The sequence below is a fragment of the Coptis chinensis genome, chromosome 6 (genome assembly GCF_015680905.1).
Source record: "Coptis chinensis isolate HL-2020 chromosome 6, ASM1568090v1, whole genome shotgun sequence".
NCBI lineage: Eukaryota > Viridiplantae > Streptophyta > Magnoliopsida > Ranunculales > Ranunculaceae > Coptis > Coptis chinensis.
Window position 1 is genome coordinate 71,919,826 of NC_141461.1, and position 25,689 is coordinate 71,945,514.

Consider the following 25,689-nt stretch of genomic DNA (forward strand, 5'->3'; position numbering starts at 1 on the left):
CCCCTTCTAGTTTAAACCCAACTCTTTTGAACCAGTTGCAAACTCTTTTGTTTCTTCTTCAGTGAATGAAAGCTCAAAAGCCACCATTGTTAGTTTTGTAGATTCTTATTACACCCTAATCTCACCATCCACTTTTGTTAATTTAAGAAATTTGAAAGCCTTAATTTATAACAATTTGAGAATGAAAAGTTTAGATCAACATAATGATGGAGATTTGGGAAGAAATGAAAATGCATACAATGAAAAAGATGAATTACCATTAAAGGTAAAACCCTAGCTTTTGTGATTTATCTTATTTACATTTTTATTGTATGTAAATATGTATGTAATTGGCATGTTGTTATTCAATTTTTACTTTTATTCACAACTAATTTGATAAATGAATTTACATGCATAAAGTTGTTTGCATGTTCTAGCACACATGCATAAATTTATTTGCATGTGTGTTGTATTTGCGTGAAATTAACGAATGAAGTATCACAAATATTTTAGGGTTATTACATACATTTTAAAAAGTTGATTAATTTTTGAGAAGTTTTCAATCATTTGTATCGTGTTATTGTTTGTTGGTGTAGACGTATCGTCGGAGGAAGTTGAAATCCAAAGTTTATAGAGAACAAAATGAAGAAGACATAGATCCGAGCCTACGATGTCGCTATAATAGTGGAGAATCAACTCACTGTACAAAGTTGAAGTGTGCTTCGAATGATGATTATTGTCATGCACATAGTGTTTTGAATAATGATGACACGTCAAGAGAAGTTATAAATTATGAAACTGATGATGAGTATGAAGAAGAAGACAATGATGGTGAAGAAAGTGATGACAATCAACAACAAAATGACGACAATAATGCCTAAGCACTATAACTAATATGTTTGTTGGACACATATAGTGCATATCATACATGCGTAGTAGTGTTTGCATGTTTGTTAAACACATGCATAATTGTATGTGCATGTGTGGTAGTAGTGTTTGTATGTTTGTTATATACATGCATAATAGTGTGTGCATGTACACATATACAGTAGTGTTTGCATGTGTGTTATGCATATATACACATGCATAATGATGTTTGTATGTGTATTATACACATGCATAATGATATGTGCATGTTGATATTCATATGCAGTGCATATCATACATGTATAGTAGTGCTTGCATGTATATCAGAGAAAGTCATAATTGGTATTAATAAAAAATAACTTGCTGACGTCAGTCCGAAAATGTTTTTATAGCAAAATTATTAATGATAGATGCTGATATCATCCCGTTTTTATCCTAAAACCATAATTATTGGTCGACCTTGTCTAAAACTGAAATTAGTGGTCAATTTATATGTTTGGGCCTAAATTTAAAAGCCAAAAAATTAACAGGACTACACATGATGGGTTTAAGAATTGGCAGGCCCGCTACACTGCTAGTAATATATCAAGATTCAAAACTACACAAACAATAAAAACTAAAAAGAGTGGGGGTTGACTTGTTGGGGCGAGAGTGGTTGTCGGTCTTCCAAAAAGCAACAATAAGGGTAAAAAAGTCATTTAAAAAAAAACTAATTTTATCCTCCTTGGGAGTCTCAACAAATCTGATCCTTATATTAATTAATAAACGTGCGAGAACTACAACACCGACCAATTTTTTAACTAAAACACACGCACCACAACAACAACAACAACAAACAAAAACAAACACAAACACAAACTCAAACTCAAACTCCTCTCCTTTGTTTTTGTTTCTGCCAAGGAAAAAAAAAAAAACAAACTTGTCAGATCAAACTTTAAAAGAAGAATGGAAGTAGTAGTAGATCACTTAGCTGATGAAAGAAACAAAGCTCAATTCGATGTCGATGCTATGAAAATTGTCTGGGCTGGTTCTCAACATGATTTCAATGTTACTGATCGTATGTCTCGTCTCGTTGCTAGTGACCCCGTAAGTTTTCATGTTTTTTTATGCAATTCTCGATCGGGGCATTGTTTTTTATATGGTTTTGTTTGGTTTTTTATTTCAAGTTTTGTTTTTTATATGTTTTTATTTTAAGGCTTTTAGCAAGGATGGAAGAACTATGCTTGGTCGGAAAGAATTGGTGAAAAACACTCTTAGGAAAGCAGCTCATGCTTGGAAACGAATCATTGAGCTCCGTCTCTCTGGTATAATTTTTATATCTCATCTAGTTGTTTGGATTTTTTTTTTGTTATAATAATTCTAATTATAATGCTATATATATAATTACAGAGGAAGAGGCAAACAAGCTAAGGAATTTTGTGGATGAGCCGGCTTTCACAGATTTGCATTGGGTTAGTACTACATCATGAATTTTATGTCGTTGTTATTGCAAAGAATATGAAATATAGCTTATACATATCAATAGATAAACCACATTGTCAAGTTACTTAATGGTGCTTGTATCCATGTCCTAGATATTGGGAAAAGTTGTAAAAATATATGAAAGACGGTGTTTGTCTAATAATCTGATAGATGCCATAGCCCCTATTCCTGCTACTATCCCATATCACATCTATATTTTACTAACAATTCATCGGACCTCAGGTTTCAAGTTCTCTTGAGTAGGCGTTCATATTGGATTTTACCTTGTCTTATGCATGTGTTGTCTGGAAAAGAAGGTCCTTATGCATGCTATTCATTCTTGAAATGATTTATTTAAGCCTCATATCAAATCAGTTATCTCACTTTCTTATTAACTTAGTGAAGGAAAGTGCATTTATATTATAGATTACAATCAATGTTAAAATATACTGGAATAAAGAGAAATTGATTAGTATAAGTGTGTAAACATCACAATAGAAAAGTGATCCTTGTAAGTTTATCTCAAATATGTGTCAGGCACGCTATAAGATTTAATACCTGAAGTACTCTAAAATCAAGTTAAAATTTGAATAGCAATATTGGTTTTACACATACTTTTTCATTTGCCTTTTCTTGTATTATTCTATTAATATCATTTGTATTGGTGTAGGGCATGTTCATACCTGCTATTAAAGGACAAGGCACTGACGAGCAGCAACAGAAGTGGTTACCCCTGGCATTTAAGATGCAAATAATTGGATGCTATGCACAAACAGAGCTTGGACATGGCTCCAATGTTCAAGGATTAGAAACCACAGCAACATTTGACCCCCTAACCGATGAGTTTATCATTCATAGTCCTACGCTGACTTCAAGCAAAGTAAGGATGAACTCTATTTAATTTTGAAGAAAGATACACTTGAGTTAGTGAAGTTCTGTAAAGCATTACAATGTGGACATATCAACATTTTCCTAGGAGATCTGATAAATTAAATTTGTTGTCCATGTATGTCAGTGATATATTACTTTTAAGGACTTACGAAGTGGTGGTTAGCCGGTGGTGCATCTGATGTAACATGTCATGCTTGTGTGAAAGGTTTTTCTTTGTTTTGTTACATTAATCCGTTTATGCATTGTTATGAACAGTGGTGGCCCGGTGGGCTGGGTAAAGTTTCAACTCACGCAGTTGTTTATGCTCGTCTATTGACAGACGGTCAGGAACATGGGGTTCATGGTAAGTTTCTTACCGTGTTTTCTAAAAGCACTGCAGAGAGTTTTATATGCTCATTTATAAAAAAACATTGTTTTTACAGGTTTCATTGTTCAGCTCCGTAGCTTGGATGATCACTCTCCTCTACCAGGGATTACCGTTGGTGATATTGGAATGAAGTTTGGTAATGGAGCCTACAATACCATGGATAATGGTGTCCTGCAGTTTGATCATGTTCGCATTCCAAGGAACCAAATGTTGATGCGGTTTGTTTCCTACTTCCTCTCTATTTTCAGTTGTTTAAAAACTTATTTTCCTACGCATTTTTTTTTTCATATTCATGTGTCAAATCTTGTCTCTTGGGAATACTTATTCAGTAATTCTTTCTTTTTCTTGAACATAGTGGTCTTGGTTACTCCTACCTATATCTTACTGCAGTTCTCCCTTCCTTGTCCTCCTTTACAATATTGCCTTGTTTCTCATACATTAAGGGAGTGGAGGGACAAAGTAGCAACAATGAAAATCCTTTTAGCCTAAGAAACCAAATGTTGCTTAATTTGCAAGGATACAAAGTAGAGCTTAAGATGCAAAATATATGTTACTTAAACTTCGAAAATAAATAGATGAAGGCAAACCCCTTTCTTAAGTTAGTTACAATAATGGTCATAATTGTTTACCGATGTTCTAGAGGTAAAATAGAAGATTTTAAGCCTATAATTATTTTAATTTGGTATATTGTTTGAGTACCTAGTAGGCAATTACTGCAATAACTTTCTTACTGACGCATCCCATACATTTCAGGGTTTCTCAGATTACAAGGGAAGGGAAAGTCACGCAATCAGATGTTCCTCGTCAACTTGTTTACGGAACCATGGTTTATGTACGCCAAACAATTGTCGCTGATGCTTCTTGTGCTTTATCACGAGCAGTTTGTATTGCCACAAGATATAGTGCTGTCAGAAGACAATTTGGTTCACAGAATGGCGGACCTGAGACCCAGGTAAGTCGGGAAGTGGTTTTATGCACATGAATAACTTATGCTCATATGTGCTCATACATGCTTTAACAGGTAAATAACTAAAAAGAAAATTGTTAAAAGAACTAAAGAGAAACAATTATCTAAAAAAGGTGAAAAATATAACTACGTTTATGCAATTCCTATATATTAATTTAGGTTTTTAGTGAAGAAGACCACGCCTAAGATTATTGGGGAACGTGGTGGTTCATTTTAATAAAGAGGAGGGAGACAATTGTAATAAATAAGAGGGTAGGTAATTTTAATAAAGGAAGGGAGGTGGTTCTAAAATCTAAAAAAAGAGATTTGAATGACATTGTGCGGTTGAGAAGTATGACTCCTAAAAGTCCGGCCATCGTATAGTGTAAAGATGTGGAAACATACTTGTGGAACCCTATAACCCTATGCTATATGTAAAATAGATGAATTTAGCATAATATCATATTTGAAGATTTGGTTCAGTGTCCACTCCTTGATACCTATTTTGCTCATAAACCCGTGGTTTCAATTTTCTGATCCGGTGGTTATTGTTTTCACTGTCACCAAGTGAGGTTCTCTAAGGTGAATGCGGAAACTCAAAAAATTGCAATATTATTACCTACGACAAGCTACTGTACAGCAAAGGCTCTTACCAGCCTGCAAACAATGCATTTTACGATATAATAAATACAGTTTCATCTATAAATTGGAGAATCAGCCGTAGTATTTAGATGATTTTAAAATAATTTGTTTATTATTCCTGATTCATTTCAAAGTGAATGTGTTCATATCAGCTCTTTGCTGTTTCTGTCTTTAGGTGATCGATTACAAGACTCAGCAGAGTAGGCTCTTCCCTTTACTGGCTACTGCATATGCTTACAGATTTGTTGGCGAGTGGCTGAAATGGTTGTACACGGACGTGACACAGAGATTGCAAGCCAACGATTTCTCCACATTGCCTGAGGCTCATGCCTGTACTGCTGGTTTGAAGTCCTTGACTACTTCCACCACAGCTGTATGTACATGTTGGACACCATACAGCTATTACTTGGTTGAAATACTTTCATCTTTCCTTTGTTGCCATTATAGTAAAATTTGTAGTTCAGAGATACACAGTAAGATATCTCATTTCTTAAGTCCCTGCCTTAAATATTTAAGGGGAAAAACATAATATAACACAGAAAAAAAGGCCCAGGTGTCGCCTTTGGTGGCATAGTTTGAACTAAGGTCTTCTTTGGACCAAGTCCAATTGTCAGTAGTAGTGGTGCCTCTCATTGACATTCCTACTTCTGTTCAGCTCTTTCCTGATATGGCTAGTGGTGCAGTCACGGATTCCACCTTTCCCTTATTTGCTATACAATCAGAGGTCTAAAATAAGTGCCATACTGTTGTGACCCGAAGAATAGCAAGTGTGAGCTCTTTGGATCTCTTAGAGCACCAGGTCAATACGACCGCTTACCCTTTCCTTAGGAAATACCTAACTTGCATTCCTTACAAACACAGGTCTTTAAGTGTGGTCAATTTCTGCATCTCTATTCCATCAATCAGTCAATGAAAGGAGAAGAAAAGTTGATCAACTCACATAATTTGAGAGTTATTAGGTGATATTTAGACAAAATTGCAACATTTTTTGTGAGTATTGTCAATTTTGAACAGTTTGTGTTTGCCATGAAACTAAATAGTAAGTACTTAACATGCTAAAATTTTGCTTCATGTAAAAAATGTCAGTGCAGAGGCTTATATGTGAGGAATTTTCAGTGTTTGATGTTTCATTAAGAATGGCTTACTATGGTTATATTTGGCTTACAATTCAACCTTATTCTCATATGGGTTTTGGTCTTCCCCTACTTAAACTTTTTACTTTCTGTTTTGTTGTATGATTCGTTTTTGCCTGACCCATATGTTAAATTTTTTACTGCAGGATGGTATTGAAGAATGTCGTAAACTTTGTGGCGGTCATGGTTACCTATGTAGCAGTGGACTCCCCGAGTTATTTGCTGTGTATGTTCCTGCCTGTACATACGAAGGAGATAACGTTGTTTTGCTTTTACAGGTTTGTGAATTATACTAATGTCCTTCATCAACGTTATTGTTACTTATATTGGTATTGTTATGTAGATTCTTGTAGATATTTCTGTCATGAAATTAACTCACCCTGGGAATTTTAATAGTATTCCGCTTGCTTCATCAATATCAATGTTCTTGCTACAATCTAATCCAAAAAGCTTTCCTGGCCTCCTGGGAGTGAGTAGTGGAGTAGGAAGGGTTGTATATAATGTATGTGAGCACCTCATACGACATATCCATCAAAAATCATGTAAGTTGTTGGAGGTAACATCTTGGTTCCATACCTTTAAATTAACTGAGTGGGGGATAGCGAACAATCATTTTGTGCTTATTCAATCCAGGTTCAATGGGCTTATTGAAACCCAATCAGGAACTTTATTTCTTGGGAAGGACAGTGGAATGGGGGCAGGCTACAGCTTTTTTGTTTTCTTTGAGGGTAGTCAATTGGATATGCAACAACTGGTAGACATTGATGATAACTTTTGTAGAATGTCTTTTGTATATTATAATTGACTAATAATAATAATAAAAAGAATTTGATAAATTTACAAGTTGAATAACATTAAAAATACGAGCTTTTTCTTTGGAGGACTTGAACACCCAAAAACAGAAGATTTACAGAAACACAGTTTTTGTGCTTGTATCATACATATATGGTGAAATAAGTCACTAAGGTGGATAGTAGATTTGGGAGTGGGAGTGAAAACTGAGAATGTCTAACTTGAAATGCTCCATGTGACCAGAGCGCTGCCAGCCTGTGTCTATTTTCTTTCAAAAAACATTCGAACTTTTAGTTGATGTATATAAAGATTTGATGATCACAGTTAGCAACATGTTTTGAACAAGAAAAGAATATTTATATACATTGTATTACAAATATTTGAAGCTAACAATGGTTTTTATTAGCATTTAAGACTGAAAATTACAGTCTCAGAGTGATTGACTGATTGGAGATTGGCACAACTTTTTCGTTGGTGAATAGGTTTTGTGTACATGTTTAAGTATCTTACCAGCAGCATCTTCTGTGTTTAAGCCAACTTACATCATCAAAAGATAACTGATTTTTTAAGCTGCGGTACACATGTAAGTTGTTGAAATCTGAGAGTAATCAGTTTATAATCAGTTTACATTAGTAAAGGTATTGAAGGATGGAATCTGCAGTGATTAGTGGTTGTGTATGGAATTTCTTATCTGTATCTTCTTCAGTTGAAGTTTTGTGATTGGTATTTATTCTTGCTTGTTGAAAAATTTCATTAATCTTTAATGGAAAGTGATGAGTTGGCTAAGGAATGCCAACCTGGTTGGGATCAAGGCCCAAAATTTCGATATCGGTTAATATATCGGTGTACCCAAAAACCGAGATATATCGGATATTTCGGATATATCGGATATCTCGGTTTTTTTTGTGACTAGTCCAAAGTTTCTAAAATATCGGATATCTCACCGATATATCTCGGATATCTCGCCGATATATCTCGGATATATCGGATATTTCGGAAATTTCAATATTAAGTTATTAACAATTGGTCAAAAAGTCAACTGATATATATCGATTATCTCGGAAATATCGATTATATCGGTGATATAAACTTTCATATCGGAAATTCCGATATATCTCGGAAAAAAAGGGGTTCAATATTCGGTGGATATATGTCGGAAATATCGATATCGGTGTACCAATTTACCGAGATATATTGGCGAGATATCGGATATCTCGGCGATATTTTGGGCCATGGTTGGGATGTCTTACTTCCCAAATCACCTCTCTTTGACTCATTATTTCCCCATTCGATTAGTGCAATTTTTTGTTTCACTGATCAACAACAAAATTGCTTCAATTCCCCTTTTTCTTATTTATTTGTTTATTTACTTATTATTATTAATGATAATATAATATTATTATTGTTGTAGGGGTATGAATGAAACTTCAAGTATTGTTGAACATTCTTCATTTTAGCGTAATGTGCATATTTCTTGTAGGTTGCGAGGTTTCTTATGAAGACTGTTTCTCAACTGGGGTCTGGCAAAAATCCCGTTGGTACAACATCTTATATGGGACGAATAGAACATTTGATGCAGTGTCAATGTGATGTGCAAAGAGGTAGTAAAGTTGTTCTTTCTTTTGTTGGTAGTAAAGTCTGTCTTGAAGCACCTTTACTTCAAGCATCCTCTTTTCTTTGCAATGTATTAAAGCTGCATGTTTAGACTCTAGGTGATAATAGTCATGCATTATTGGAAAGGGGAAAGAAGACAGCTCAATTGTATTTACTTTGGATGCAATTAATAGAATACGGACGTGTACATATAGTTATGGGTGTCATTCCTCTTGAAATTGCATTTGAATCTCTTGATAAGAGAGAAATGACCTCCTTCGTCTTTCGTCAGCCTGACTTATAGGCTTTATCTTATTCTTCATCTACTTGTAACTTTGATGGTGTTTATGTTTATGTTTGAAGTCTGAGGAACTTGGGCACTTGTCAATGTGTCTTTGTGTGTAAGCATTCGTAGACTTCTCAATTCAGTCTAACACGAGAGGAAGACCTCATGTTCAATGTTAAAGCAATTGTTTTGACAGGTCATCGCTGGAGAATTTGTATGTGGTTGGGATTTTATAATTGCATAGCTTTGTGGCTGTTTCAGCTTATTTCTATTTATAGCACCCTTAGCTACTTCCTAAAGGGTACTTGCTTATGTATTGGCCACTGGTACCTGAATTTCCACATTAAGGAAAATTTCAATTGATCAAAAGAAAAAAAAAGCGTTTACACTGAAGTTGCACTCTGTGGCCCCATTCATGTCATTGCTAGGATAGTGTAAACACTATGAAAAGGATACCTTTCTTATCTGCTAACTAAAACAAATCTCCAAAAAAAAAACCTAAAACAAATCTGAACTTCATGATGCTTCACGGATAATGATGTATTTATTTTTCCTGTAATTTTAAGTAGATTGATATTCTTTAATGCTATGACCAGTGCGGCCACAGAACTTGTATTCCATTTGTGTGTGTCTACTATGTATTTCTCTATGTATCAAATGAAATAGTTTACTCATGGCGACTGCATCATGGCCTACATGTTGGTCTAGAAATTCATCTTTTTCTTTTGATGCAGCTGAGGATTGGGTGAAGCCCAGTGTAATATTGGAAGCATTTGAGGCAAGGGCTTGTAGAATGTCTGTTGCCTGTGCTAGAAACATAAGCAAACTGCCAAGCCAAGAAGAAGGTAATCTTCATTTTGTGGTCTAATTGGGACGATTTTCCATTTTGTATCTTCAAACTTAACAGCCTCGTCTTAAAAGAGTAACCGTAAGCTTAGTTAGGCCTCCCTTTCCCTCAGTCCTCTCTTCACCCAGATACGCCAACTTTGACTTTTTGATCCCTATATGCTCAACTCACTAGCAGGTTTATGTTTTAGGACTTTTGGCTATACTGACTTACCACCTCCGCATCCCAAACCTCGCAAAAAAATAAAAAACAAAAACAGAAGACCAAAATCCAGCGGCTACGAGAACTTCATCTGATGTATCTTTATGGTTAGGTCTTTTTGTGTGTGTGTGGGTGGTGGTGGTGGGTAAGTCAATATAGCCTGATAATTGTTTCCCTTTTTGTTTAATTCGTTTGTATGCGTCCCATGTGGTATTTGATGTGTAGGAAGGATTGCTTGCTCCTAGCTTCTTATATTGTTTATTTGCAGACTATATTTCTGTGAGCTAAGTTTCAGTCTTTTTTTTTTTTTAATACTTTTATGTAGGTTTTACAGAACTCTCATCTGATTTAGCGGAGGCAGCTGTTGCTCACTGCCAATTAATTGTGGTTTCCAAGTAAGCTTCTCTGTCCACTTTTTATCTACGTAAACCAAATATTTGTAACGTGAGATACACACTTGGATTTGATTGATTAATCTTATGAACAATATGTTTCACAGATTCATAGAGAAGCTACAGCAAGACATACCAGGAAAGGGGGTGAAAGAACAGCTACAATTGCTGTGCGGGATCTATGCCCTCTTCTTGGTTCACAAGTATCAGGGTGACTTCCTTTCCACTGGAAGCATCACACCGAAGCAAGCCTCACTTGTTAATGATCAACTCAGATCACTCTATGCTCAGGTACCAGTCATTTAACTCAGTAACTATCTTGTGGAATAGTTGTACATATGGATAACGCTGTCTGAAGAATCTTTCCTTGGATACTAACTACTGATTCTTGTTGATATCTGTTCATAGCTCCGTCCGAATGCGATTTCACTAGTTGATGCGTTTAACTACACAGACCATTACCTAGGCTCTGTACTTGGTCGCTATGATGGGAATGTATATCCAAACCTTTACAACGAGGCATGGAAGGATCCACTCAACGATTCAGTTGTGCCCGATGGCTATCATGAATACATATATCCTATGCTCAAGCAACAACTCCGTAATGCAAGACTCTGAAGGTGCCGATCCAAGTCCCAACAAATTCTAGATTTGTAGCCAACCAATATTTATGAATAAAGCTGTAGGGATGCACCCCACACCAAGGTGGTGATGCTATGCAACAGAACCACTCTACTTAGTAGGTGTTATTTATGTAAAAAGAATCATTTTTTGCGTTGGAAAATGACGCGGAGTCTCTATATTATATTGATTTAGTTCAGCTTCTGTTATGTCTGATTTTTGTTGAAGCAGATATCTATATAAACTAAATTTTGAGTGACACCATCTATATAAATTAAATTTCTCGGTAGTTTCTTCAATTCCAAAATTTGGGATCTCATGGTTGGTAGTTGAAAGGAATTAATGGTGCCAACATCAATTCGGGAGTCCAAAATTGAGGGCATAGATAAAAATAAACTCCCGTAGGTTCAGATTGTTGGACAGTCCGGCCAGTTTAGCAATGCTGAATTGCTGAATGTATGGCAGGCGTGCCCCGCTTCATTTTCCAGACTGCCTTGCCAAACAAGACAGCTCATATTCACCTGTCTTGAAAGAAAACAGTTGGACAAGGTAAAAAATGGAGTAAAAGGGCTATTGTAGTACACAACCATCACTCCACTACAATTTATGATTGCATGGATGCTCGAGGATAAGCGTAAGCAAGAGCAAGTGCGGACATTCTCAGTATATATACCCCATATTGGTCCTTACCCGGCCCAGCTGTCACTTGCCCCTCTTCATCAGCATTTCGTTTTGGAATATTGAAGATGAAAAGTGATGAACTGCAAAACGCTGTCTCGAGCAATATTTTAAGGAGAACAACACAAGGAAAACGACAGAGAGATTCCAGGTTACCTGTTTTTATTAGTATTTAATAGTAAACTTGTTTAACTCAACAAATATTTGATAAATGTTTATTAGTTTATTCCACTTGACTGTGTTAGAGAGCGACAAAGAGGAAGATGGCGAAATGAGAAAACAAAAATGTAGAAGAAAAAGGAATTACTCTTTTATTTGTTTATATGTTGAGTTACTTATTTGATTTTTGCTACTGGAGAGAAGAATTTTAATTGTTGTGAGAATGGAACAAGTAGTAGATTACTTAGCTGATGAAAGACGTAAAGCGGAATTTGATGTTGAAGCTATGAAAATTGTTTGGGCTGGTTCCAAACATGATTTCGATGTTTCTCACCGAATATCTCGTCTTGTTGCTAGTGATCCTGTAATGTTTTATTTCATTATCCTGTAAATTAAATCAATGTAGTGCAATTTTAGAATGGTAATGGATAGCAGTTACTACTATGAGTGTCAAATGTTTGAAGTCTATTTTTTTTTTTTTTTTTACGAGTTAGGTTTTTAGCAAGGATGGAAAAGCTAGGCTTGGCCGAAACGAAGCATTCAAAAACACACTTAGAAAATCAGCTCATGCGTGGAAAATAATTATTGAGCTCCGCCTCACGGGTATACCTTCATTTCATCCAGTTGTTCGAGTTCCTTTCTTTCTTTTGGTGTGGGCCCCCCTTGTTATTGTTTGACTTTTACTAGCTTCTGAATTCTTATAGATCATATTTGGGTTTACAGATTCGTGTTGGGAGTATTGACTGATTTTGTTTGTTATGGAATTTGATTACTCAATCTTATGTAATTACAGAAGAAGAGGCAACCAAGCTTAGGGATTTCGTGGATGAACCTGCTCCTATTGATATGCATTGGGTAACAATTTTCTTATTTTGCTGTTGTTGAAAGTATCTTTTGATGTGCTATTCATTGCTAAAGAGGATTACATAGTTGGTCACTTGATTATTGTAAGAAAGTGTTAGTAAGTGAGGTCATAGTACATAGTGATGTCATTAATTATTTAGTTGTGAGCTACTGTTTATCATCGCAAACATTCTTTAGCTCACGAGCAATCATTGCTGTCAATCAGTTGGAAATAGGTGGACTAGAGAAATTGCTGACACTTTCCAAATATTCTTAAGCTGATTAATTAAGTACATATATCTTTTCTCTTTACTTGACACAAAAAGTTTACCATGTGAAAATGATATCTGTGTTTTGGAATGATTATTTTTCAAATCAGATACACTGGGAACCAATCATTACTATGGTGAGATTGAATTTGAAAGAATCTGAGTTTCTAGTAGCCATGACTTTAAATGGAATTGAAAGAAGGAATAGGAATATAGGATTTGTTATTTCTTCTGTTAATGTTGATGTTTTGACAGATAATATGATACATAGAGTAAAACAAACACTGCATGTAAAGCACACTTCAAATTACATAAGATGATTGTATCCAAGTCTTGGATTTAGGAATTAAGACTGGGGTAAATGGGTAATAGGTCATAAGTGTAAGTGTCTAAAGGTAATGGGTTATGGTGTTCACCATCATCCACGGACGTATCTTGGGCTTCAATTGTGTGCATGTTTCATTTGAAAAGATATATGGGACCCAATTATTGAAACGGTGAACATTTGATTGGCTGGGTGGAGAGGAAGCTTCAAGGTAGAGGTGGTAGGCTTAAACTCGTTAAGAGTACATTGAAAAATCTTAAAATCTAGCGTCTTTCTTTGTTTACTGTTGACATGTATGAGCCTCTAATATATTAATAGAATTGACCCTTCACATAAGTTCGAACTTATGGAGAAATTGGCAATTTAACATGGTATCGGAGCCTTTGGTTTTACGAGGGTCTCGGTTCACTCTCGCCAGTGAAGATGTCCAAATCCTTCTACCTATGTATTTCCAAATGTCTCACCGGGGGAGTGTTGACATATAGAAGGACTGGATATCTTCACCTGGTCGGCAGGAGTGGAAATGCACAGGTAGAAGGACTGGACATCTTCACCTGGCAGGAGTTGAACCCGAGACCTCTCAGAAACCAAAGGCTCCGATACCATGTTAAATTGCCAATTTCTCCATAAGCTCGAACTTATGTGAAAGGTCAATTCTATTAATATATTAGAGTAGGCTCGGGCATGGACCAAAATATCACCGATATATCCGATATATATCGGTATTTTGGTACACCGACATCGATATTTCCGATATATATCCACCGAATATAGAACTCTTTTTTTCCCGATATATATCGGAATTTCCGATATAACGATATATATCGACCGATATATCCGATATAAATTGTTGACTTTGACCGATATTGTTGACTTTGACCAAATATTGTTGATTTTGACCAATATATTGTCGATATTTCCGATATAATAGATGATATTTCCGATATAATCGACGATATTTCCTATATATCGACATACAAAACAAAATTTTGACTAGTCACAAAAAAATGGATATATCCGATATTTCCGATATATATCGGTTTTTGGGTACACCGATATATTCATCGATATCGATATTTTGGGCCTTGGGCTCGGGGACACTCATATATGTCAACACTCTCCCTCAGCGAGACACGCTGGAAATACACAGGTAGAAGGACTGGACATCTTCACTTGGTCGGCAGGAGTGGAAATGCACAGGTAGAAAGACTGGACATTTTCACCTGGCAGGAGTTGAACCCGAGACCTCTCAGAAACCAAAGGCTTCGATACCATGTTAAATTGCCAATTTCTCCATAAGCTCGAACTTATGTGAAGGGTCAATTCTATTAATATATTAGAGTAGGCTCGGGGACACTCATATATGTCAACATTTACAATTCCTGGTACTGCAACCAAAAGCTAGAGAAAATTGTCATAGGAAGCATCCCATTTGGTTGCTTGTGCTGTATTCTGCTCATGAAATGTTATGGGAGGTTTGGGTATCATATCAACTGTCACCATGTATGAGGTGACAGTTGATATGATACCCAAACCTCCCATAACATTGGCACTTTGGCACTTTGGCAGGGAAGGAATCATTTTGGTGGAGTATGATGCAAGTGAGCTTGGCTGGTACACTAAAGATGTGAGATCTCCACGTAATTGCAGTCTTTGGAACAGCATTTCCTCTGGTAAATATGACTTCCAGGAATACCTACGGACCAGGTGTCTAATGGACGATAAACAAGGTTCTGGTTGGATGTTTTGTATTCTCAAAGCACCAAAAATTTCAGTTTTCTGATTGACACAGCTTTGCAAGAAAGAAAGACACCTTGTTTCTGAGCATCTTGTTAGGAAAATGGCATAACATCCTTGAATATTCATATGGCATACTGAAATAATGGCACACACTACCTCACAGATTGGAGTGGTTACTTTGGACAATTAGGTTGAATGTTGGATATGGGTTTGGAGTCAGAATTCTAGGTTCACACTGTGGTCATTCTATAGTTTTGAGCTGGTAGAAGTAACACTAACGTCACCATGCCTGCACCCTTCCATCATCAGTCAGCTTGCGTGAATTGCATTCCAACTGAAGTGCAGTTCTTTCTGTGATGCATGGCTCTAGACAGTGGAAAATTTCACCAAACAGAGAGTGAAGCTATGCTATCTCATCCCACACGCTTTTTGTTGGGTGATGTGGAATGCAGGGAAGAGCTGATTTTTCCGGGATGGAGCAATCCGATGTGATATGATTGCCGTTTCTTATAGTTTAGAGTCTCCAAGGAGAAAACAACTTTAGAAGCAGTATCTGTTTCCGTGGCTTGTAAGTTTTAATGAAATTCAAATAATGTTAAATCAATTTTGAATGTAAACCGTTTGCCTTGTCACCTTTGAAAGGGTAGGCCCAATCTACTTCTTAACATCCAATGTAAACGTGGTACTTGATTATGAATGAATGTATTTCTAATCATATATTCAACACCAACAACAACTAGGATGTGCCTCCAGCATCTGTGATACAACTTAGTCAAAGTTCATCTTCACGAATATTCTAAATCAAATAACAATTATGCAGTAAACTTGGAATTTTGTGTCTCTATTCCATTTTGCTTTCCCATAATTTCATTTGCTTTTCATGTGTAGGATATGTTCATACCTACAATTATTGGACAAGGCACTGAGGAGCAGCAGAAGAAGTGGTTACCCCTTGCATATAAATTGCAAATAATTGGATGCTATGCCCAAACAGAACTCGGCCATGGCTCCAATGTTCAAGGCTTGGAAACCACTGCGAAATTTGACCCCAAAACTGACGAGTTTATCATTAATAGTCCTACTTTGACGTCAAGCAAAGTAAGGATGAGCACCACATCATTTTACAGAAATATCCTATTATAGTGTTCAAAGATACACATCTGGTACTAGGGGTTTTCTACAGCATAACAAATGTCCACATGTCAATATTTTTCTTGGAGGTATAATAAGTGCTGAGTGCAATTTGCGATTTATATATGTTCACGCAAAGTGTTGTACATTCTTCGGAATGTACGAGGTGGTCAGTAGCTTGGTTGTTATTGGCTGTGCATCTAATGTTACATGTTGCGTTTACCTGAAAGGTTTGTTTGGTTTGAAGCTTACACTAGCCTCTTTATGAATTATTGTGAACAGTGGTGGCCTGGGGGGCTGGGTAGAGTTTCAACTCACGCGGTTGTTCATGCTCGTCTTATTACAGATGGTCAGGACCATGGGGTGCACGGTAAAGTTTTTGATATATGTCTAAAAATGGTTAAGGAGAGTTCTTTATGGTAATTTGACCACCAACTTCAATTTGACAGGTTTCATTGTCCAGCTCCGTAGCTTAGATGACCACTCCCCTCTTCCAGGAATTACAGTTGGCGATATTGGAATGAAGTTTGGAAATGGGGCCTACAATACTATGGACAATGGTGTCCTGCGCCTTGATCATGTTCGCATTCCAAGGAACCAAATGTTGATGAGGTTCGTTTCCTACTCCGTTTCTCATTGTTTTCAGTCGTTTTGTAGGATTCTGTTTCCTAGAGATTATCTTTAGTTTTTAATGAGTCAGATCTTGTGAATACTTAATCTATATATTCAAAGAGTGAAGGCCTATATATTGGCTAGAGCGAAACCGTCGTCACTTTGATGGCATCTCTATTTCGCGTAAGAAGACAATTCTCTCAATAAAAGCTTTGTTATTTCGGTGGTCTAAAGTCTTCAAAGAGTTTAGAGGATGCTTCTTTGAGTCTTTTGTTGCTAGATGGGATCGTCTTATGTTTTTAGACATGGGGTGACGGTGCATGTCTGTGGTTTTTTGTTTTTTTCTTCTTATGTTTTGTTTCATCGCTTGTAAATATTTATTTTTCGGTTGTTCTCTTGTAATGTAGGCCTTCTCAGCCTATTTTTCTTTTATTAATGGAATATCACTTTTTACCAAAAAAAAAAATCAAATTCTTGAGGCAATTTATCTATTTTGGAGGGAAAGGAGAATGTATATCTATGCAGCATTAGATAAGTTAGTCAGTGGGGAGATGAGACTTGGCTTAAAATAGTAGGAACACATCACATATGTGGAGGTTGCCGTACCGATATGCTTTTTTGTTCTATTGTCGAGATTATAATTTTGGAAGAAATACATGAAGAACTAGCCACGCTGACAAGTGAGTGAAAAATTAGTACATTGATGTCCGTGTCTGATGAAACTATTAACCAGTGACTTGTTCGGAAACTACTCATTTACCTATGGTGCAAATGAATACGGAATACCAATGTCTTTTCTTGGTTGAGGTTCGTACTGGAACTCTTCAAGTTTGCAGGGTAAAAGTAAAGACATCTAAGTTCACTCATTTCTCAATTCCTACACCTTTGTAACCTTTGTACTAATTTGCCTTTTGTTCTGGATTTGTAGTTAAGTGTTTGACTATTATGCCCCACTCACTTTGTCATTCACAATGAAGAGAGTAATTGTCCCGTGAATGATCTAGTATATGCTTACTCATTTAATTGAATGAGCGAATCGAGTGTTCTTGGTATGTCTTCCGAGGTTCATGACTTCAAGCGTCTCCTCCTCTTTTTCTTCTTCTCCCTCTTCACCCCACCTTCAATTTTTCTCCCCTTCTTTCCTGTTGCCTCCATACCAGAGCCTCTTTAAACCTTTCAATGTTCAGTTGTTGTTAAATGAGACTTTATTTTCCTTGTCAAAGACTGTTTCTTGACTCTTTCCTAATGTTTGTTGCTATTGTAAGTTGGTGGAGGAGAGCATGGACCATCTTGTTACTTGTCCGATGGTTACAATGGATTAGACATATTTTTCTTATCTTTCCATAAGCCTTGGACTCACCCTTGTAACTTTATCGAGGCTTTGGTTAATGGTTAACGATATGATACTTTCGCCGCTTCCTCACAAGGCTAAATGAAGCACCTACAAATAATATGGGGTCTTTGGAAAGAAAGGAGCTCAAGGGTCTTTGAGCACAAGGTGAAGAATTTGGTGGTGGTTAAGGAGGTGCTTTTTTATTGGGATGCGCGTCAGCGTGTGTGTCCCTCATTTATAGGGGCTAACTTTGTAAACTGATATTTGCTTGGGATGTACTTGTATCATGAGAGTTTGGGGAGCTTGAATGGGGGTTACAGTAAACAGTGTTTAGTAATGAAATGTAATGAATTCTATCGACAAACAAAGTAAAGAAGAAAAGATGGTTTCTTCACTAGAATCAGCAGTTTGATAGTCCCTATTTATAAAAATCCATGTCGGGTTCATGTCCACGTATCACTTTTGGAGACAAAACACTGGCATATTGAATGTTATTTACCTCAATTTTTTTATCTCACCTTGTTGGATTCAGCGCACCCCTGTCGGAAACCGAAACAAATATCCGTGTCAATGTCACTTAGGGTTCATTTGAATTTTGAGAGTTAATGTTCATGTGGTTTTTATTTTTTGTTAATTGAGATGTATTATGAAGATTTTGTGAGGTTTTAATTATTTATTGTTTGGAGTTGATTTATAAATATAGTTGGCATCAATGAATTTAGATTATTGTTCTTAGTGATTATGGGGATTAGTTAAATTCAAACCCTTAGTATTTGTATCTTGCATTCTCATTGAAGCTTCTACCAACGAAGTTACATCACCTCATTATTTTATTGTTCATTGGATATATTATTAATTATTTTAGTACCCAGTACTACAACTTTTCTACTAACTCTTTTATATATTCTAGGGTTTCTGAGGTTACAAGGGAGGGGAAGTTCATGCAATCAGATGTTCCCCGACAACTTGTTTACGGAACCATGGTTAATGCACGCCAAAAAATTGTATCTGCTGCTTCTTGTGCCTTATCACGAGCGGTTTGTGTTGCCATGAGATATAGTGCCGTTCGAAGACAATTTGGTTCACAGGATGGTGGGCTTGAGACCCAGGTATGTTTGGACATGATTTTAAATGCATTAATGACTTCTATTCTTATTTAAGCATAATAGGCAATCTACTTTCTAACAAGTCAATTGTAGTAAACATCCTCTGTATTTATATGTTAGCTTTCAAAGATCTGAATTACATACTTACAGATTTCAAGAATTTTGTATGGGAAGCATATAGTATGGTACCCAATTATGTCGAATCACACTTGGCGTAAGGTAAAAGTAGAATTGATGAATTCATCATATATGGATTATTGAGATCTTGATACTCTAACCAAGTGAGGCTCTCTATCTAAGCTGTTATGTGATTTGGTGGATATAAATTGAAGAGGAGAGAAATCAGGAGAAGAAGATTTTCATCAGAATCTAGACTTGTTGTGCACCACGTTATCCAAGAACCTGCAATAGCAACATGTTATAAACATCCAGTTTCATCCATGTAAATGGAAAACCAACCTTATTAATGGTAGTAAAATTATATTATTGCTAATGACGAAGAAAACCTAGAGAGAAAAGAGAGTACGGTTTAATTTGTTTCAGCATTCTCTTAGACTTCTTATATAGGAAAATAGTATGTTTACAATATGGAAAACCTCAAAAAAAATCCGAGTCGTGGGGATTAAGAGGCCCCCATGACCAGGGGCGAAGTGTTCCACCTATCTAATGACTCACGCAGAACTCTAACATGGTTTTAGTAAATCTGTTTATCATCTACATTCTTTCCATGATAGCACCGCTAGTATCTAAAGATTGTTTTCATGTCAGCTCTTTGCTGTTATTTGTCTTTAGGTTATTGATTACAAGACTCAGCAGAGCAGGCTGTTCCCATTGCTCGCGACCACCTATGCTTATAGATTCGTTGGTGAGTGGCTGAAATGGTTGTATAAGGATGTGACACAGAGATTGCAATCCTGTGATTTCTCCACATTGCCTGAGGCTCACGCATGCACTGCTGGTTTGAAGTCCTTGACTACTTCCACCACAGCTGTATGTGCATATTAACCCCCATATGTCTGTTACCTTTTTGTTTTCTTTGTTTCTTAATTTTGTTTTTGTTAGAGTTCTAAGGGACATCTCTGAGGGGATTTAAGGGCGTAGCCCGCCCCCGAATTCTGGGAAGTTTCTATGATGTAAAACTGTTATTTTCTTATGCATATGTTGTAGTCATACAAGGCCTTATCCTCCTCTTTTCTCTTCAAACTTTCTTCTTCATTAATTAGCAATAATATATTTTTACTCTTTTTTCTTGCCATTTTTTCATTTATTTCCATCATATTAGGAATTCGTACTGTTATGAAATTGAGAACTCACACACTCACACACTCCACACACACACACACAGAAATTGTGGCAGTTAACCTATTCGCATGACTAACAATTGCTTCAAGACTAAGCTTATGAGTTTATTATGTGCACTGTAGGGTTTTATTTCTTAACCCTTTTATTGTATGCAAGGTAGATACTCTGTTCAACAGATAGTCAGTGTGTAACAGTTAAAAGAATCAACTTGAGATTAAAGTTACCTCCAGCGTGCCCACACCCTTATTTTTATTTAGGATTAAAAATTAAATTCCCTACTCTCAATTATTTTGATCTGCTGCCTCATTGACTTTTTGGAAGCTTCTACTTCGATGCCACGCCCATAAAAGTCTGCACATGCACCTCTCTGTTTTTTTCCTGTTAGATGTGGTCCAAAGATTACTAATTATCGAAATGGTAGGTGCAGTCGGAACAAAATAGCCCGAAATATCACGATCAACATTGAAAATTGCGCACACCGATTATGCCACGGTTCAGAAACGAGACACCTCTTGGCAGTCCTATACCGGAATACTGTTTATATAAAGAATTTGTGAATTATCTGAGAGTACAAATAGGAAGGAAATTCTATGTTACATGGACACCATATTTTGAAAATAATCTGTGTCGGAAACATATCCACGTGTCCGTGTTGGACACAAGGACACATATTGTATGTGATATACGCCATTTGTTGATATTTCATCATGTCAGACACTTCGTATCCGCATCGGATACGAACACACGCATCCGTGTAAATGTAACTTAGGAACATATTGGAAGGAATTTTGGGAGCAGAAACTTCCAGTGAGATGACGATATATTTGACGATATTTCAGGAATTCAAGGCATTCTACTTTGTATATAGGATATTTACTACTTTCACGATATCGTATGAAGTATTGAGATACTTTGCAAGTATCAATCCTAAACAAGATCTTATTCTATGGGTGCAGTACCTTAACTACCTGATCCATCACCTAGACAGGCTTTAGAAATCAAGTGGTCTTTGAGGTGTTCCTTTTGACACTACTGTGCTTTGCATTGTCAATCACAAATATAATGCATGTGATCAACATTATCTACTTTTGAAAAAGAGTAAAGCTCATCTGACAATGAGTGCAATTTTAGTATCACTCTATTTGTTATTGTTATTATGATTATTGTCATTTTCTTTCTATTTAGAAGTCTACATATCATGTATACCAGTGCCGTATATATCTGGTGTTTAATTCCCATGTCTCGTCAATTGGCTCGGTAATTTTTAAACTCTACTATCATACTGTGAGTCTAAACTTCTACTTTCTCTCCGTGAAGTTTTCTGAAGGTGAGTGAAATCGACACTTCTCTGGTTATGCGTCTGTCTAACATCATCATAAATGTAATATCTTTCTTTAAATTGTTTGGTTTTCATTGTTTGCAAAAACTTAATCTATACTGAAGATTCAGTGACTGTTTTTCTTTAAACTGTTTGATTTTCATTTACAGCAGAGTTTTACTCTATAGTTAATGTTATTTCTTGAGGTTGGATTATCTTTTGGAAAGACTTTGACACTAGAAGACTATTTTTTTACGAAATACGATGTCCTGGTTTATTTTAGTCATGAGTATGGTGTGGTGTGCTCCTTTTGTTGATTTTCTTGGATGTCATGTAAGAGAATTAAGCAACCTGCTTTTGCATGTTTGCTGTTCTTATAGTATTATGCTGCCTTGACCAATTTTACAAAGTCACATTTATCTCAAACTAAGGACATGTGTGGGCGAAGTGGCAACGAGGCTTAATTGTAATAATTAAGGACTTCAGCTACTCCCTTGATCAGATTATACGTTCATCCGAAGTAATAATTGGTCACCAACAATTGTTAGTTAAGTGTACCGTAACTTATAGAGAAGTAATCAGTCTCTATCTCCTCTCTTAGTGCTCCACCATCTTGGACCTACTTGTAAGATGGTAATAGTTGTCTTATAAGTTAATCAACTGCTTCTTTGGGTTTTGATCTTCACTTACTTCATTTTGCTATCTCTTTTGGTGTGGGCCTCATTTTAGGCTGACCTAATTCTGTATTGTTTGCAGGATGGAATTGAAGAATGTAGGAAACTTTGTGGCGGTCATGGCTACCTATGTAGCAGCGGACTTCCTGAGTTATTTGCTTTTTATGTCCCTGCCTGCACATACGAAGGAGATAATTTTGTTCTGTTATTGCAGGTTTGTGAATTATATATGTTCCTTTCAGCAGTATCATTGTGGTTTATATTGTTATAGTTTTCTGGAAGAAGGAGATAAGATTTCAAGAAGATCTTGGAATTAATTCACTCTTTCTTTGTTTGAATAAACTGTATCATTGAATGAAAGCGTCGAGGGTGAGAGAGAAACTCATGGTGGAACTTTAATTTGTCTTGCCCTGCTCTTACTGGAATCCAATTCAAGAAGTTTTTTATAGGAAATGGACACTTAGTAGGGAAGGATGTATAATATATTTAATGAGCACCTCAGACCACATTTCATTTTATAAAGAAACGTGTGGTACTTGAAGGTCACATCTTTTCCATACCTGTGAGGTAAATTACTATGACACTGCAAACATTCTTCATGTGCTTATCTCGTCCAATTTGAATTTTTTTGTCCAAATGCAATCTGGAAGTTTTTCCTGGGAAAGGTGAGGAAGGATGGAATCATAATGTTCATGAGCACCTCAGACCTCATATTACCTTATAGTCTTTGTATATGAAATGTTCTATGGACATCTACTTTCAATATTCTTTGCTTCCTTTTTATTTGTTTGTAAAAGCGTTGTCATTATGAGAATATTTCATGCAGGTTGCAAGGTTTCTTGTGAAGACTGTTTCTCAGATGGGATCGGGAAAGAAGCTTTTTGGGACGACAGCTTATATAGGACGAATAGAATATTTGTTGCAGTGTAATTGTGATGCTCAAAGAGGTATAAAAAAATCTTTTTTTGGGTTTACTTCCTTACTTCAAGCATCTGTTTCCTTTGCAATATATTGTATTTGCATGTTTCAATAAAAATGTAGTGTTTTTATTTAGATGTTGATGCATAATAATTTAAAGGGGAGAAACTGAATACTATTTCCTGTGCATGCAATTTGTTGAGTTAGTATGTTTCATATTAGGGTGTTGACCTTGTGAAAGTTTGAATCTCTTGAGCTCCTTTGTGTGAACACTTGGAACTGGATGGTACTTGCTAACAAGTTACAACGAAGTTGGCCATCCTGTTATTATGTATGAGTATCATTACTAATATAGTGAAATACTATGGCAATGACACATTTGATTTTTTGCCAAGTAAAACGTATTTCACCTTCAATATGCTGGGAAGAATCATCTTTTTTTAATGCATTTTCGATGATTCAAAACGTTTTCTTGTTATCTGAGAGAGTATTTTCATCTTTGTGCTCTCGCCTCCGTAATCGTTTCTTACTTTCTTGTATCTTCATTAATGTACGACAAGTTGGTTTCGGATTTCATCTTTTTGTGCAATGCAGCTGAGGATTGGATAAAGCCCAGTATGATATTGGAAGCATTTGAAACAAGAGCTGCTAGGATGTCTTTTGCCTGTGCTCAAAATATAAGCAAAATGCCGAGCCCAGAAGAAGGTAATCTCTCTTTATGTGCGCCATAATAGGGTCATTCTCTATCTTCAAGTTCACCATTCTCTATCTGCTTTGCATGTGTGCCATGTGACAAGTAGGACGCCATGCTCAAATTTTCTTTTGTATTTTATTTGCGGAATTTGTTTCTTCTAAATAGAACATGTCCTTATAAAAAGATCCCGTTCAGGCTTTACAGAACTCTCGTGTGATTTAGTGGAGGCTGCTGTTGCTCACTGCCAGTTGCTTGTGGTTTCTAAGTAAGCTTCTCTGCCTTCTTTTTGCTAATTGGTATTTCTATTGCCCTAAAGTAATTAGTATAGTGAAGAATAAGTCTTGCAGAAGCTTGTCGTGATTCCTCACAAACTTCAATACACAATCTAATTGTTTGATTAATCGTGTGAGTCATGTTGCACAGATTCAAAGAGAAGCTACAGCAAAACACTCCTGGAAAGGGGGTGAAAGAACAGCTACAGTTGCTGTTTGGGATCTATGCCCTCTCTTTACTTCATAAGCATCAGGGTGATTTTCTTTCCACTGGTAGCATAACACCTAGGCAAGCCTCACTTGTAAATGATCAGCTTAGATCTCTTTATGCCCAGGTACTGATTGTGTAATTCATTAATTTCCATCAGGACTCTCTTGGTTCAGTTCTATATTTCTATCCAACCTTGCATGACCAACTAAACTGATATGTCTCGATGTCTGTTGATAGGTCCGTCGCAATGCAATTGCACTGGTTGATGCATTTAACTACACCGACCATTACTTAGGCTCTGTCCTTGGTCGCTATGATGGGAATGTATATCCAAATCTATACAATGAGGCATGGAAGGACCCACTCAATGATTCAGTTGTGCCCGATGGCTATCGTGAATACATATATCCTATGCTCAAGCAAAAACTCACGAATGCAAAACTCTGAGGTCTGTGATTCCAACAAATTTTAAATTGTGAATATCTGAAGATTTATCAGTTAAGCCGTAGGAACACACCGCACTTGGTACAGAAGTGTTGTTTTCATGGTCACCAATTTTACAGAATGGGTGATTGTTTGCAATAGGTAAATTTATGTAAAACCGATCTTTTTTGCAGTTGAAAATGACACGGTTATTGTATAACATCAATTGCGCTCCTGTTGTGTTTGCAAAAAAAGTTTGATCTATTTTTGAGGCAGAGTACTTGACCTTTTTTTTATCACCCTTTTATTTTTTGTTCTTTTTTGTTTTTGAGTACAACTTCCATATCTATGCGAGCTCGAAAAGAATTGTTCTGTATAAAACTTGCACTGTCTTTTCCTCAAGTGTCCTAACTATTTATCTTCCCGCTAGAAGATATGAGTGTTCTTATGCAATTCTAAGTGAAATATGAGAAAAAAATCAAGGTCTGAAGTTCAATGAAAGTGGTGACTATTACAAACTTGCACCATCAAACTTGGAACGGTGTTCTAGGACGTTCAAAACGAATCATATTTTGGTGTAGTTTGTGGAGGGCTTATCAGATTCTAAATGATGAAAAGGGAAAGGAAAAAGAAAAAGAACAAAAAATCTTGCTCTCTCACCTC

The 25,689-nt window shown here is 36.3% G+C and overlaps 2 protein-coding genes and 1 long non-coding RNA gene across 5 annotated transcripts; all 3 read left to right on the top strand.

Annotated features, from left to right (window-relative positions):
* Positions 1-1,590: 1,590 nt before the first annotated feature.
* Positions 1,591-11,307, top strand: LOC147494301 (peroxisomal acyl-coenzyme A oxidase 1-like). Its single transcript, XM_086567077.1, has 14 exons — positions 1,591-1,932; positions 2,042-2,150; positions 2,236-2,297; positions 2,978-3,187; positions 3,454-3,541; positions 3,621-3,783; positions 4,319-4,517; positions 5,329-5,526; positions 6,433-6,564; positions 8,559-8,679; positions 9,692-9,802; positions 10,331-10,400; positions 10,505-10,688; positions 10,806-11,307. Exons 1-14 carry the CDS (start codon positions 1,792-1,794, stop codon positions 11,013-11,015), a joined length of 1,998 nt encoding a protein of 665 aa, XP_086423203.1. The 5' UTR covers positions 1,591-1,791; the 3' UTR covers positions 11,016-11,307.
* Positions 6,689-7,663, top strand: LOC147494302 (uncharacterized). The gene is made up of 3 exons (XR_015199382.1): positions 6,689-6,828; positions 6,920-7,040; positions 7,561-7,663. It is a non-coding gene; the product is annotated as an uncharacterized LOC147494302 (long non-coding RNA).
* Positions 11,308-11,898: 591 nt separating the features above from the next.
* On the top strand, positions 11,899-25,301 carry LOC147494303 (putative peroxisomal acyl-coenzyme A oxidase 1.2). Of its 3 annotated transcripts, none has more exons than XM_086567078.1 (14): positions 11,899-12,219; positions 12,350-12,458; positions 12,649-12,710; positions 15,921-16,130; positions 16,446-16,533; positions 16,613-16,775; positions 19,019-19,217; positions 20,007-20,204; positions 22,591-22,722; positions 23,335-23,455; positions 24,021-24,131; positions 24,316-24,385; positions 24,544-24,727; positions 24,841-25,301. In XM_086567078.1, exons 1-14 carry the CDS (start codon positions 12,079-12,081, stop codon positions 25,048-25,050), a joined length of 1,998 nt encoding a protein of 665 aa, XP_086423204.1. In that variant the 5' UTR covers positions 11,899-12,078; the 3' UTR covers positions 25,051-25,301. The 3 variants fall into 3 exon arrangements, 2 of the variants coding, with proteins under 2 accessions (XP_086423204.1, XP_086423205.1); XR_015199381.1 differs by having other exon boundaries at positions 11,934-12,219; positions 24,531-24,727; positions 24,841-24,979; XM_086567079.1 differs by lacking the exons at positions 11,899-12,219; positions 12,350-12,458; positions 12,649-12,710 and adding an exon at positions 15,477-15,600.
* The last annotated feature ends 388 nt before the right edge of the window (positions 25,302-25,689 follow it).